The sequence below is a fragment of the Esox lucius genome, chromosome 16 (assembly GCF_011004845.1).
Source record: "Esox lucius isolate fEsoLuc1 chromosome 16, fEsoLuc1.pri, whole genome shotgun sequence".
NCBI classification, from domain to species: Eukaryota; Metazoa; Chordata; class Actinopteri; order Esociformes; family Esocidae; genus Esox; species Esox lucius.
In genome coordinates this window covers 19490305-19505912 of record NC_047584.1, presented here as the reverse complement: position 1 = coordinate 19505912, position 15608 = coordinate 19490305, and the positions used below count along the sequence as shown (strand labels likewise).

At 39.4% G+C, this 15608-nt stretch overlaps 1 protein-coding gene across 3 annotated transcripts; it reads left to right on the top strand.

Annotated features, from left to right (window-relative positions):
* Nucleotides 1-280: 280 nt before the first annotated feature.
* On the top strand, nt 281-15253 carry LOC105022417 (signal transducer and activator of transcription 1-alpha/beta-like). Of its 3 annotated transcripts, none has more exons than XM_013137825.4 (25): nt 283-530; nt 2768-2854; nt 3037-3164; nt 4232-4376; nt 5217-5312; nt 5468-5557; nt 5756-5828; nt 6037-6143; nt 6337-6488; nt 6609-6767; nt 7115-7207; nt 7397-7456; nt 7681-7710; nt 7807-7897; nt 8158-8199; nt 8313-8396; nt 8528-8626; nt 8862-8997; nt 9220-9275; nt 9361-9446; nt 10024-10163; nt 10336-10521; nt 12759-12834; nt 13080-13176; nt 14782-15253. In XM_013137825.4, the coding sequence occupies exons 3-25, from the start codon at nt 3037-3039 to the stop codon at nt 14803-14805; spliced, it is 2250 nt and encodes a 749-aa protein (XP_012993279.2). In that variant the 5' UTR covers nt 283-530; nt 2768-2854; the 3' UTR covers nt 14806-15253. The 3 variants fall into 3 exon arrangements, with proteins under 3 accessions (XP_012993280.2, XP_012993279.2, XP_012993281.2); XM_013137827.4 differs by having other exon boundaries at nt 289-530; nt 6040-6143; XM_013137826.4 differs by lacking the exon at nt 2768-2854 and having other exon boundaries at nt 281-530.
* The last annotated feature ends 355 nt before the right edge of the window (nt 15254-15608 follow it).

Sequence of the window (15608 nt, the reverse complement as noted above, 5' to 3'; positions counted from 1 at the left end):
AGGCTAAACCATGTATTGGCCCGGATGAACTACAACAATAGAATGTAAAAGTAAACATGGATGATCCCTTGTCGGATCCTGTGTGTGATTTGGATAGGTAAGTTCAGGGATACAGGTCGGCTCAGTTATGGGCTACATTTCAGATCCGATAAAAGACCTCTAAGATGAGGCAACCATCTTGGCTTCCAGAATATATTTTGTAATTATAGTTATTCAGTGGATTGTGAGATGTGGCAAGTGTTAAGCATTGGTAATGAAAGAGTTTCCGTTCCCTCTTCACAGCGGCCTGAAGTTCTGCGATTCTCTTGCGCAAAAACGGCTCACTGATTCACAAGAATCTTTTAAATTCAAAAGAATTTGCGAATCGTTCATGATTCGCACATCACTACAAAACAGCACAAAACTGATTTTCGCTTAGACTGGTAACTGCCGGGATCAGGTTGTTGTGCTAGGCTACAGTATCCCCATACTTATAGAACTCGTGGACATTCCAGCGTTGGAATCCAGTTTTGTCTTGGAAGAATATTACGGTAGGTTAACATAAGAAAATTCTCTAAATAAAGAGTAGGGCCAATAGGTAAAGTCATTTGTTCTTGTCAAATTTCTGAAATAAACTTGGAGTTGGAGAAATGTCGTTTTAGGAATGGTACTGTATTTCCGCTTTCCATAGATGAGTGTACTTCTGAAAAAGTGTGTGGTCTCTTACAAATTTGGCGAGCCGTTTAAACATATATTCAGTCAGTATTTGATATAAAGTAATATACATATTTAAAAAAATCAGTTTAAGAGATATGTGAAATTATGAACCGAGATTTTATGTTTGATATTCGGAGTTTGATCGTCAATACCTCTTCCAAAAAGAATCGTACAAAGACGACAGTGAGAACAAAGTTTTAATTTTAACTTTTACTTTAGCAGAGCCCAAAATTTTGCTAAACGGTGTCGAATGTTGGTTTAGTAGTTTAGGGACCATCGTAAAAGTGCAATACCGCTGACTGAATGTGATAAAAAAAATGGTTTACATTTTGTGTCAACTTAATAATACCTACCCCTGTAAATGAAAACCATAGGTACTGACAATTTGGGGTTATGAAACAAACCTATAATTTTCTACATATATTTTTGTTGTTAAAGCTTATATATTACATTTGTTTAATAGATTCCTATAGAGATGACATATGCATCTAAAACCATTTGTATTTTGATCATTGACCTTAAGATTTCCCCTTTTACATTTCGGTCATTATATGAGAATTTACTCTTATGTCAATTCTAGAGATCTACAAATAAATGTGTTTTGTTCCATTACCTCTTTTACATTTTTTATTACATGCATTATTACTTTTCTATTACCTAATTCACGTGAACTTTTTTAATAGCTTCCAATCAAGATGACATGTACCTCTAAAACCACTTACATTTTGTTCACTGACCTTCCTAGTCAAGAGTACGCCCCTTAGAACAGTGAATTTACAGGAATTTATCGTTCAAAATGACTACTTTTTAATAGCTCACTAGCCATATGAGTTACAGATCAACAAACAAGTGTGATGTATATTCGGTTACTCTCTTCTAAAAGGTACACCTCTTGTTTTTTCCTAATTTATCAACTGTGTTTCATTTAAAAATTACATGCATTTTACAACTCTATTAACAAATTAACATGAATATTTTTAATAGCTTCCTATCCAGATTATATGGACCTCTAAAATCACTTCCATTTTGGTCACTGACCTTCCATATCCCATAGATCTGCCAATTTCAATTTTGTTTATTTATCTGAATTCATCCTTATATACAATCCTTTTTTAATAGCTCACTATTAAAGACGTATGCAGTCCCATGTAATCCCTTTTTATATAATATTCAAACTGTGCATTGGATGCGTAGACATTCGGCTATTCATGAGATCAGGCATGTGCACAGGTAGACCCCAGCTGGGGGGCTTGAGCCCCTACCCCCTAGGGCTGTCACAATATCAGATTTGCACTTCAACTTTATCAATTGTATTTTTGTTTCTCTTTTTTGGCCAAATACGAATGTATGGCGGGGGAGAGGGTCTGTAACCATAACTGTATAATACAAAAATAAAGGTGTACAAAAAGAACAATTACACTTAATGGATAGTGAAAAGGCAACCAGATGAACTGATAGACAAGATCCGCAAGGCCTAACACCGAGAGGAGTTTTCGGAAAAATTCAGTTTCGCCTAGTGAATATGATATTATTGTATGTGTATTATTAAAAAAAATCAGTGTCAGGGAAAATAACAGAATTCAGCCTTTTAAAAGGAATTAAACATTATCCAAACATTTATTGACCTTGACTTGAATGTTAACTATCAAGTTTGCCTAGGCCTCTCTTGCAGAATAATATCATGACTATTTCAATCAATCCATGGGTGGTTGGCAGAGTCTACCATCAAGTGACTGCTACTGAAACATGCTAAGCGATAGCCTCTTGTTAGGTATAACCTTGCATTTAAGCCTAATGACACCCAACAATAAAAATACTTCTTGGGATACAATGAAGCCATTTATTCATTTTACAGTCTTTTACATCTTCATCAAATATGAAAATCATTTTAAAAGTGACTCTATATCCCTTTCCATGGCTGTGGTAGTTATTCATATCAGTGATTTGATCACAGCGGAATTAAGCACAGGTTTTGCAAAAGATAACATTGCAGACTAATAACTGGCACAAGACATGATAGAGCCTAACATTTCCTAAACAAAAAAAACTCTGCTCATGTCTTTTTTAATAGACCACGCCATATAGCCGGAGCAGCTGAAGAACCTGAAGGCAAACTCTTCTGAGCCGGGGAAGCTGTCTGAGCTCATTATGAAAACAAGTTGTGTTTCTTTGCTTTGACAATAAATAAACTTCAGGCTTCACACTCTGTTTTTCTCTGTGGCCCATGCTTTGCTTGTTAAAATATTATTTTTTATTACTGGTTGTCTTCTAACCTCCATATGCTGAGGTGCTGTTGGAAAGGAAAACACTAAGTGCCATATCCTTTTCCCTGCTTCATAGATGGCCCAGTGGAAACAGTTGCAAAAGTTGGACTCCTGGTGCCTGGAGCAGTTGGACCAGCTGTATGATGATACTTTCCCTATGGAGATCCGCCAGTACCTAAGCACTTGGATCGAGAGCCATGATTGGTGAGTAATCAGCAGTGAGGGACAGACTATCAAGGTGGCTATAGTTTGTTGTACATTCAGAGTGTTTAGATGGGTTTGATGACTGTGGTGAAATCATTGCATGATTCAATGTGATGTGGTATGGCTTGCTAATTCATCTAGCCGTGAAGATACTTGCTGGGAAAGGGAGTGCCGACTCCTTTAATAGGAAAAAAGAAAGTAAATATAACAGATTTATCAAGGTCATGAGGGATTTTCAAATCAGAATTAATGTTTTTGGGGCTAAAAGTGGTTCAGCTGCCTAAGCAGGTGACTCTTGTGCACATCTAAACCTGCAGCATAGGTTGTAATATGTCCCACTGCACTTTCAGCAGTCTCCTCTGTCTCCTGTCTTTCACTACTGTCACAAAAGATCTAGCATCTTACAAAAGATTTTGCACCATGTCATCTATGCAGCACTCCATCAATCAGGCCTTTATGGCAGAGTGGCTAGATGGAAGCCTGAGTAAATGGTGTCTGAAGAAGCATGAGGAAAAACCAAAATGGAGCTTTTAGGCGTATGTCATGTGGTATGTCTGATGAAAACAAGGTACCACTCTTTGCCTGTCTAATACCATCCCTACAGTGAAGCATTGTGTTGGGATCACCATGCTGGGGGATGGGGATGCTTCTCAACGGCAGGGACTGGGAGACTGGTCAGGATTGAGGGAAGGATAAACGGAGCAAACATAAAGTGAATAGAACTCTGGAGTGGCTTCAGGAACGGTTTGTGAATATTCTTCAGTGGCCCAGCCATAGAATGGACTTGAACCCCATTTAACATCTTTGGGGAGACCTGTAGATTGCAGTTCAACAATGCTGCCCATCCATTCTGACAGAGCTTGAGAGGATCTGCAAGAAAGAATGGGAGAGACTGCCCAAATCCTGGTGTGCAAAGCAAGAAAACTCAAAGCTGTGATCACATGCTGTCTTAGTTGTTTCTACAAAGTGCTGAATAAAGGGTCTGAATACTTATGTAGATGAGATGGTAGTTTTCTATATTTGATAAAAAAAGGTTTCACTGAATCTGTTTTGGTTGACCTCTGCAGGGAGACAGTGGCCACCAGCGATTCCCTGGCAACGGTCCGTTTCCATGACCTCCTGGCACAGTTGGATGACCAGTACAGCCGTTTCGCCTTGGAGAACAACTTACTGTTGCAACTCAATATTCGCAGGATTAAACGAAAGCTGCAGGTAAGACGATTTGCTTATTTAGTCAGAAGTTGTTTTCAAAAAATGCTTTTGAGATGTACGATCGTGTGGCCAATCAGCATCAAGGACAATGTTTCAAGCGCAAGTATCCCCACACCCACAAGTGCAGTTTTCAAATGGTCAAATGTTCTGTTCCCTTATTTGCCAAATGAAATATATCCTTCATGTTCAAAAACATACAGCATGTGGTAGTTCATCTGTTAAACTGATGCGAGAGAGCAATAGTCATTGTAAAAATAGGGACAGCAGAGAGTAGCAAGCAGGCCTAGATGGTATAAGAGCTGCTTCTAGCAACCAACATGGGGGAATTAGTGCGGTTTCGGCTTAACATTGTAGATTCAAAATGAACTGTTGTTTAACTAAATATTACATTACAAGATAATACCTAATGAACAAAGCAATTACCTAGGCATGCATCAGAGAGGTAGGCAGAGAACACATGCATGACCTTCTGTCCACAATCCAAATCAATGAGAGGGATTGGGCAAAAAAGGGGAAGAGGGAGTATACTACATTAAAACAACACTAAAAACACCTGTACCCTAATACTGACTTCCGTTGCATTTAATTGATTTGAGGGGCATTCATTTCTTCTCATGGTATGCTATTAATAGAACCCATAAAAAGATCTGACCAAATTCTATTTGAATATACGAAAGTACAAATTTGGATTTAATTTCAGATTTTTACCAGCTAAGATAAAATATCCTTATTGTGTCTAAAGTGGAAGTGCCTGTGTAATATTAGGACAGCATGTGGAAAGAACTGTGGTCCTTGGAATGTTTTATTTTTTATTTTTATTTTTTTAAACTGTCTATCCAGGATAAATTCCAGGAAAAACCTTTAAAAATGGCCATGATTATCTGTAACTGTCTAAAAGAGGAAAAGAAAATCCTGGCATCAATCATCAAAAATGTGGTGAGACATTGATCATGTCTTTTGCTAAATGCTTTTTGTAACTGTTGTTTTGAATATTATTTTATGTTCGGTCATTGTTGCAGCAGAAGTAGCATTTCTGTGACAGTGTGAATGGAGACTTATATCATCATATTGTCTGCAAATATTTTTCTAAGGACAACATGGACTCTACACCAAATAAGGTAGTGTTCAAGAAACAGAAGGAGCTGGACAAAAACGTTAAAAACCTGAGGAATCTAATTCAGGTGTGTTCATTAGGACAAAACCATGTGATATGTGGTTTTATTGTCATATAAGCTCATATGATTTTGGCAATTTTCATGTCATCCTGTAAGATAAGTTGCCTGATAAAACATCTGGGGTGGTTGAAGAAAGTATGTTTTTTTTAAAGAAATATTAGAAAGGTCAATGAAGGAAATTAGTATAACTTTCTTTCTCTTCAGAATGCAGAGCAGGAGATGAAGACACTTGAGGACCTTCAGGATAAACACGACTTTAAGAACCTGCAGAGACGAGGTACTGTATATCCTAATCTTTTTCCATACACTGGAACACAAGAATGTCCAATGTGAATGTGCTGAAAAACATTGGTTACTCCTAATGTACAAAAAATGAGTTACCAGGCTGAAGGAGCCTAAGTTTGCCGGGAAATTACAGATCTTTCTTTGCTATTGTATTTTGAAGGCCTAAGTCTTCATCATTTGCGAATCTATGTGCTTGTCAGTAGAACAAGAAGGGAATGTGATAACACATTCACTACCAGAACAGGAAGAGATCTGGGATGAGATGATAATCAGGGAGCTTTTCGGAGAACTCAAAGATACCAGAGAGGTATGTGTGCATGTACATGCTATTGTCTACCCTGTATGGTGGCTAATGGTGTTGTGTAAGGTATGCATAATACTACTGGCTTCTGTGATTGTCCCATCTATCTTAAGTTGAATGCTGTAGTGCAAGTCGGTCAGGATCTGAGCGACTAAAAAACAACAGAAAAAAATCTTGCTTTTTTTCTCCTGACCTGAAGAGGGTAGTGCATCAGATTGCAGACGTCCTGAGCTTGGCTGGGGAGATCCAGGACACACTAGTGCTTGAGGAGATGCCTGAGTTGAAGCGCCGACAGCAGATTGCCTGTATCGGAGGTCCACCTGACGCCTGCCTAGATCAGCTACAAATCTGGTTAGCCTTGTGTCCTGTCCTTAACCAGCTGCTGCATCTAACCCAAAATCTACCCCTACCCCAGACCATGTTCAGATACTCTCAAGCCTAACCATTAACCTTGTGTATGTGTGTGTGAAGGTTCACTGCGGTGGCAGAGGGGTTACAGCAGATCCGCCAGCAGCTGAAAAAGCTTCAGGAGCTGGAACAGAAGTATACATATGAAAACGACCCCATCACTCAGTTTAAAAGCACTCTGGAGGAACGTTCTCTCACCCTGTTTAAGAACCTCATTGTCAAGTAAGACCTGCTCTGTCACCTGTGCCAATGTACTTGCCGGGCCGTAGCTAACTTGGGGAAAGGTGGAGATGATTCACCAGGTCCATGGCGTGTCAGGGCCCACTGATCATAGTAATGTTAATGATGTCTATAAGTGAGGGGGCCCAGGCATTTATCTTTTCAGGGGGCCATGGCCCTGCTTGTAGGGATCACTGCTTGTAGGGATCACTTCTTGTATCAGAGCATTGAACAGAAGTGTAAAAAATTTAAAACATCCCACAAGACAAAAATGTGTTCCCAGAAGAAATGGGAGTAACATAGGAGTGAGATTACCGTTTAATGATTGAAAGAATGTGTCTCTCTTTTAGTTCTTTTGTGGTGGAGAGACAGCCCTGTATGGCCACTCATCCCCAACGACCTCTGGTGCTGAAGACTGGTGTGCAGTTCACGGTCAAAATCAGGTGGGGTACTAAAGTTTAACATTACAGACAGTGTTCAATTTTCTATTGCTAGTAGCGAGCAGAAGAGGATATTTTCAGAAGAGGATATTTTGGTCATCCTTGATGCCTAAAACTCATCCGTCTGCTGGTATTCATGATAGTAAATAGTGCTGGTATAATTATAACTGTTTTATGCAATACTGTCCCTAGGCTCCTGGTGAAGCTCCAGGAGTTCAACTACAAGCTCAAAGTCAAATCAGTTTTTGATAAGTAAGTAAGAATGATAAATACATACTGAAGCAATATGCAAACACATGCATGTAAACATTGGGCTATGGGAAATTAGTCATAACATACAAAAATGATTGGCTACATTGTAGTTGACATTGAGGACTGTGCTTTAACAACTTAACTATTTGACTTACATTACATTAATATAGTCTCTCAATTGAAATGCTGAAGGGTTCAGTGACTAATGTTTTGTCTTTCTTTAGGGATGTCTCTGAGAGAAACACAGGGAAATGGTATGCAATTTCTTGGTATCGATCAGTTTTTTACTTAAACCTAATCTAACCTAGTAGTAGTGGTTACATTTCCTCTGAATTACAATCATTTTCCAGGTTCCGTAAATTTAACATCTTGGGAACCAACACCAAGGTTATGAACATGGAAGAGTCCAGTGGAAGCTTAGCAGCAGAATTCAGACACCTGGTATGAACTGGCAGCTGTGTGTTAATTGTAACAGTATCACATATTCTTCATATTATATTTACCCTAGCCACTGAAAGAGCTTTTTGACAGTTGGAGGATGTTTGCACTCTTGCCTTGGGGTCAGGGTTGGAATCTCCCAAACAATAGCTGTAACAATAAATCATGCACTGTTCAAAACAGTTTATATCAAAGTGAGAAGTTGTGTTCCTTTTCCTATTGTTCTTTGATGATCTAATTCAATGCAACTATTTATTCCCCAGAAACTAAAGGAACAGAGAGGTAATGGGAACCGGTCAAATGAGGTAAAAAAATGTGTCCAAGATATGTGTGATCTATAACACTCATGTAATGTCATAGCGGTACATGTTCTGTTGTCAAATTTTTGCCAAGTCTTTCCTAAAGTCTGTCCTCTTAGGCTCCCCTCATAGTGACTGAGGAGCTCCACTCCATCAGCTTTGAGACACAGCTTTCTCAGCCCGGATTCAAAGTCCAACTAGAGGTGAGAACAAAAACAAATTATCTGAACAACGTTAAAGAAACACAGTATAAAACAATGGCATTGCATATTTATCATACACACTGAGGAATCTAACTGATTTTACTTTTTATGTCTGACGTGTGTGTGCCTAGACAATGTCCCTACCCATTGTGGTCATCTCCCACATTTCCCAACTGCCCTGTGCCTGGGCCTCTGTGATGTGGTATAACATGCTGACATGTGAACCCAAGGTAGGCTACAGCCACTCTATCCAAACCTCCTCATTTGAAAACCTCACTTCAAATATTCAGGTGCACAGCTCTTCCTGTAGTTATTCAGATTGTTCCCTCAGAGATCTAACTGTGGTTCTCTTAAATGACTCCAACTCCTGGTTTCCAGGTCTTTGTTTCAACCCAGCTAACGCTCTTCATTTCTTTGTCTCCCCAGAATAATCAGCTAACCCCCTCCATCCTTCTCTCTCCCCAGAATCTGTTATTCTTCCTGAACCCTCCTCCGGTCACCTGGGGCCAGTTGTCAGAGGTGCTGAGTTGGCAATTCTCCTCCGTAACCAAGCGAGGTCTCAACGAGGAGCAGTTGAGGATGCTGGGAGACAAGCTCTTGGGTGAGTCTAAAAGACAAGTTCTTACCAAGCTTTTTTTACCTCAGCAATCCCATATATGATATTTAGGTGTGTATGTAACATTGCACAGTTTGCTTTGATTTACTGAACACACTAAAACATTCAGAAAGAGCTTATGACACCTGTCACATAATGCTCATAAGAGTGTAAGCAAATGTCATTCCAGTCACATGAACTAATAATGCTAAGACATTCCTGTGACAGGTCAAGAAGCAGCGGGAAACCCTGATGGGCTCATCCCCTGGACCAAATTCTGCAAGGTGAGCATCATAATGTATGTTTGGTGTTTTAACCAGCCCCTTTGTGTTTATCAAGTGGGTATTGAGTGTTTCTTGATTTGAGCAGAATGAGAAGACTCTTCCCTTCTGGCTGTGGATCGAGGGAATCCTGGAGCTGATCAAGAAACACCTGCTGTTTCTCTGGAATGATGGGTAAGAGTTTTCAGTCATCATTGCCCCACTAGAACCCTATAGTGCCTGACCACCTCACCAACACACATTACTTCAGTATGTTTCGGGGAAGGCCAGATTGTAACAACTTGTCAAGGTGTAGTGTTGGAGGGAACCAGGCACAGGCAGTACTCTCGTTCGTGGGATTTATTAAAACAACAAACAAACCAAACACGAACGGAAAAACAATACTAATGACTGAATGAAATTATAGTGCGCAACATGCGTCTTAACAATTAACATTCAAACAGTACATTCAATAACACTCACCAATTAAATGCACGCGCACACAGCAACAATGACAGCAACAGCAACAATGATCCACAATGTGGGGAGCAGAGGGGAAACATATATACACATACAAACGAGCTAGATTGGGACCTGGTGTGGAAGATGGGAAACATGTGACAGTCCGGGATGTGTTCGTGAGAATATGGGAACTTGTGGAAATATGGCACGGTGGCGCTGCTGCTCACCGCACCATGACACAGATCTACAATCACATTTGTAAAAAACTACTAAATTGTGTTATAATACCCTAAATCTCTCTGGGACACAGGTTAATCATGGGCTTCGTCAGTAAGGGCAAAGAAAAGGCCCTGCTGAAGGACAAGGAGCCTGGCACTTTCCTACTGCGTTTCAGCGAAAGTAGCCGGGAGGGAGCCATTACCTTTACCTGGGTGGAGCGCTCCAATAACAGTATGTTAGTGTGTGTCTGGTGGTTTGTAGCTATTCTGGAAAATTAGACTAAAAATAAAACAATTAGTGTGTCTGTGTGTCTGTTTTCTTTCTTATGAGTCTGAAAACATACTCTTTTATCACAATATATTGTTCATGGACATTAATGTACTGTATTTCTGTGTAATTAAAGACGTCCAATGCCACTCGGTTGTGCCATACACTAAGAAGCACCTCTCCGTTGTCACCTTCCCTGACATCCTCCGCAACTACAAGGTGATGGCTCCTGAGAACATCCCGGAAAACCCTCTGCTGTACCTCTACCCCGACATCCCCAAAGACAGAGCCTTCCAACAATACTACAGCCACCCCACAGAAGGTAACTAACACCAGTGGGGAACCATCAGGACCCTCTACACCCTCAGAGAGGGCCTAAGGATAGAAACAAATCTGTATATATTTCTATCTATTATAACTCAGAATTTCTTTTCAGTGATTATCTGATTATCTTTTTTTTCTTAATTGTAATGATCTTCCTATAGATTTTTTTCAGTTTCTGTTGGGGAAAAAAGGGTTAATAGTCTAGCTAGGCTCAACGCTCATTGGCTAGGCCCTCAGGCTTTGAATAGAAAGCACCAGGCAACGTCATTGACATTGAATTCAATTTGAGCAGCATTTTGAAATGACCAAAGAAGCTACCAATCACAAATTGTAATAGGTGACACAATTAATCATATGATGCCTCAAGGCTCTCTAGACCAGTAATACGTCATCCAGAGTAGGCTCTGGAAAACAATCCTCCATCCCATGTAGACTACAACTGCATAAAAAAAAAAACCGGCCGGATTAATAATGCTTGTTGTGCTGTTGATTTTCTGTGTAGTTGGTTGTACCAACAATAGAACAAAAATCTTTGATCTCCAATTAGTTCCCCTGCCATGTCCTAAGAAAGACCCTGATAGAAGGGCTTCATGGGTCCAAGCCATAGGAAGGGAAGACAATGCCAGGAAGCAATGGGACCCTGCATCTCCACACACTTATGTTTTAGTTAAGAGCCCAAGGTAGCGCTTTGTCTGATTAACAGTTATATATGCTATGGCCAGATAGCTATCTATAAATACTTTCCCTGTGTTTAGGTAACTAAATGCCCATCGCTACATAAGGCTAACATGTAAATGCTAATCTTAGCTAACTTCGATATAGGGTTTCAAATAAATTACACACTTCATCCGGATTTACATACCCTCCATTCTCCCTCACCGAAGACAGACCCTTTCCTGAAGACAGGCCCTTTCCCGAAGACAGACCCTTTCCCGAAGACAGACCCTTTCCTGAAGACAGACCCTTTCCCGAAGACAGACCCTTTCCCGAAGACAGACCCTTTCCTGAAGACAGACCCTTTCCCGAAGACAGATCCTTTCCCGAAGACAGACCCTTTCCCAAAGACAGACCCTTTCCCGAAGACAGACCCTTTCCCGAAGACAGGCCCTTTCCAAAAGACAGACCCTTTCCCAAAGACAGACCCTTTCCCAAAGACAGACCCTTTCCCAAAGACAGATCCTTTCCCAAAGACAGACCCATTTTTGCACAGGTATAATCATACCTATACAAAAATATGTATTTCCAGCACCCTTTATACCCTGCTCATTGCACTATTGTCTCATCAGTCTTAATATGTTATTGTTTTGGTTTATTATGTGTATTTATGTGTACTGTAGATTGTCTCATCAGTCTTACTATGTTATTGTTTTGGTTTATTATGTGTATTTATGTGTACTGTATATTGCAGTTGGTGACTCTTGTTGAGTGTCCTTTGTTTAGGTTTTTTAAGAGTAAGCACATCATGAGCCTATAAAATCATATAGTGGTATAGTCAAATTCCTTGTATGTGTATACATACCTGGCGAATAAAGCTGGTTCTGATACTGATTTCTGTTTCAAGAAAAGTCAGACATAGCTAGCTAGATCAGTTGTCAGAGTGCTATTACTAGCATGCATACTATTTGTAGAGCAGGAATGAACAGTAAACCAGTTCACTGGTAATTTGCTAACTTGGAAAATTCAGTAAGGTAGAAATAGATGTTCGGGAAGGCCATAGAGTGGGGTTATTGCACCAGTTTGATGCTGGGAGACTGAAGGGACATAATATTTTCTACATATCTTGTGCGTTCTCTGGCAGGCCTGGTGGACATATATTGACTTGGCATAAAGTATTTTGGTTCATTCATAAACTAATTTAATTCTGCTGGTTGTCTTTTAGTATTGTTTTGCACTGCTATTTTACATGAATGTCAATGGCTAGTGTTGTTTGTTTTCGCCCCTAAAAAAGGGGCGGGAATATGTTGCGAGCCAAAGTTTCTGGATGTGCTGGTCTGACGTAGAGGGCCTAGGTACACCGCACGTCACTAATTCAGAGCCAATAGCGAGCCTTATCTTGGGATCTTCTGTTGTGAAGCTTACTTGGCAATAAAACTCTTTGATTGATCATTTTCTCATTCTGATTGTCATTTTCTCATTCTTTGGCATCAACATTTTACTGAATATGGGCATTTATATCTGCAGTCTTTCTTTCAAAGAAAGCTATTCAATCAATTTTCAATGTGTTTTTCTCAACAGCTGCTGAACCAATGGAGTTGGATAGTGCTGATTTGACGGGTTACATTCTGCAAGGTTTCGTCTCTGTGTCTGAAGTGTATGTGTGATTCATGTCATTAAAATACCTTCTGTTTTATAAAGGCTTTTATTTTTTAATTCAGAATAAATTAGGGTAGGGAAGGGTCAAATTAAAGTGTAATTAAATATTACATTTACAGTAAATCCTAAATAACTCCTTTGTTTTTGCCTAGATTGGTGTTGTATCTACTACATTATTGTTATGCACTTCCCCATCAGAATTCCTGATAGTATAACAATTTATTGAGTTCTGTTTCCCTTCAGCCATCCCTCCAGACTCCAGGATAATATAATGCCGATGAGTCCCGAAGTGTTTGGAGAGCTGTCCCGGATTATAAACCCTGCTGAGATTGACTCTGTGGTAGGTGTCAGCCAAACTGTTGTAGCCACACACAGACTAGACACAGTGTGGTAGGTTACAGCCAGTCAGCACCAGTAATACAGAGTGGGCGTTCCTTTACTGAGACGTTACTGACAACTATATGTTACAGAGCCTGGAGAGATTATTTTTTATCTGCTAATCACATCATATGTTATAGCTATCTGCCAGTCAATGACATGGTTGATGATGTGGCGTGCAAACATTGGTTGATGCATGCAGCATCTTAGCAGGGGAACATGACAAGTGTGTGGTAGGTGTCATGTGTGTGGTAGGTGTCTGGCTTTAACTGTAGGCTAAAGCCAGACTGTACCAGCTGAACACAGTAGAAGCACAGCACCTTTGACAGGATTCAATCAGATCAAGCACAAACCGCCTAAAGTGTTAGAAGTGTACTGTAACTGCTACAATGAGCAATGCTTATGTGGTTGTCACAAAGCAATACCTATCCCACGTATTAGTGGCTCAAACGTTTTGAACACTGTCTCCTATACACTTCTTTTGGCTGGGACTCCGACTTCTAGAAGGGCCAAGTCATTTGGTTGATGTTTATATTTAGTGCTTTTATGAGGAAACCTCATAACTATCTCATCACAAACATTCATTGGAATAACAACAGTTATTAGATAGCACAAGCCTTGCTAGTGCTAGAGATGGTGTGGGCCTACATTGAATTAGGCAAAACGGATTTTGAGTACTACTCATGGAATGTTAAACTTAAATTAGCAGCATTGGTTCCTATAAGGCATGTCTGCTAAAATACCTTTTCCCTGTGAACTGTGATTTTGTGTGTGTGCTTCCTTTCCATGTGTTTTTGTATGTTTTTTAGTTGGTTCGATACAAGTCTGAACTGTAAAAGAGACCATGGTCTCAGCTTGATTTCCCTGTATGTAAGACAAAAAAACACAACTAGAACTAGAAAGCGTTGGCTGTATTGAAAATGTATGAACAAAATAATTGTTATTTAAGCCTTATGGACATGCACCAATTGCATTGGATTATTACAAAGGTGAGTCATGGGGCTGCTTCTTTGAAATCTCAACTGTGGTTCTAGGATGAAATTACAACAATTCAGTCCCAATTAAGTGGTACAAATAGGCACTTATATTTCTACAAGGTGACTGTGGCACTGTGTAACAAAGCAGAACATGGGGCAGGATTTAGGATCAAGTAGACAACTCGAACTAGGCAGTTTCTTTAGCTGTGTCTGTCTTCTGGCATAAGTAACTGACTTCATATGAAACTAGAGTTTTTAATGCTAGTGCTAAACTGATGTGTATACCAGCTCTTTCATGTTTGCTATGTTTGTATGAAGATAGGTTCACTATCGTAAGTCAATTAAAGGAACAAAGAATGTGTTTGCATTGTAATACTTGTGAATCTGTTTTATTTCTTTAGAGACTTGATGTTGTTGGTTACCTATTTAATAAATCTCTGGAGAACAATTTTTCTTTGTTAGTAGGTATTTGAATTCAAGCATCTCATGTTTACTATATTCAAGATTAGGGTAGGGACATCCCAAGGACCACAGATATTATAATATTATATTCTCTGATGTGGGTATATCTTGTGTATCTCATGTTTCAGATGAGAACCCCTTTCCCAAACTAACCTGATGTCACCAGGCAGCATCTGGGAAAACCACAAAGGCCAACAAAAACTACAATTACTGAATTTACTATGTACATACATTGTGAAAACTGTATACATACAGTTCATTATCATAGTTTTTTGTCATTTAATATATATGATTTTTGTAGTGTAGTTCAGTGGTGACTGGGTACTGTTTTATGAATGCATATGTAATGGATAGAAAATGATGGTGTGCTGGTAACTGTTCTTCACTTTGTTAATGGATCTGTTTCATTACTTTTAGGAGTGGACTTGCAGATACAGATTAAGCATCGTCTTTGTTCGTGAAATAGTTAAAGTTAAATGGTTAAAGCTGATGTATGTCAGAACATCTGTTGCCTTGTTTGTATACCTATCCAAGGCCTTTGATACAGTTTGATTATACATTCGATTTTAAAGAACAAACTAATAAAACCCATACTCTTTAGAGTGCCAGTCCTTTCGGAAGTTAGGAGCCCTTGCTATGAGTGTTCAGAATAAAAACCCACTGATGCAGATTCAATAACATTGGACTATTTTGTTCTTATTATACTTCTAAAACTATTCACATCAGCTTCTTGAGTATTTGAGTATTGAGTATTTTATTTTTATAGCCTTCGTAAGCTGGTTGACCAAAAATGAAAGTGAAACATTGTGGGGCCAAATATCTTACAGCTTGCCAAAAATAACTAAATATCTTACAGCTTGCCAAAGTGGTCCCTTCATTTTAACCCTTCTGTTCCTCACTCAAAACTTTCCTTTTCAACTTTTTTGGAAAGAAAGAAACAGGTGCAGTGGTCTTT

Excerpts from the sequence above, each read along its gene's own strand:
- LOC105022417 (XM_013137826.4), top strand. The coding sequence starts at position 3,037 with ATGGCCCAGTGGAAACAGTTGCAAAAGTTGGACTCCTGGTGCCTGGAG. Across the intron at positions 6,489-6,608 it reads CTAGATCAGCTACAAATCTG|GTTCACTGCGGTGGCAGAGG; the intron begins GTTAGCCTTGTG and ends GTGTGTGTGAAG. Across the intron at positions 7,208-7,396 it reads CAGTTCACGGTCAAAATCAG|GCTCCTGGTGAAGCTCCAGG; the intron begins GTGGGGTACTAA and ends TACTGTCCCTAG.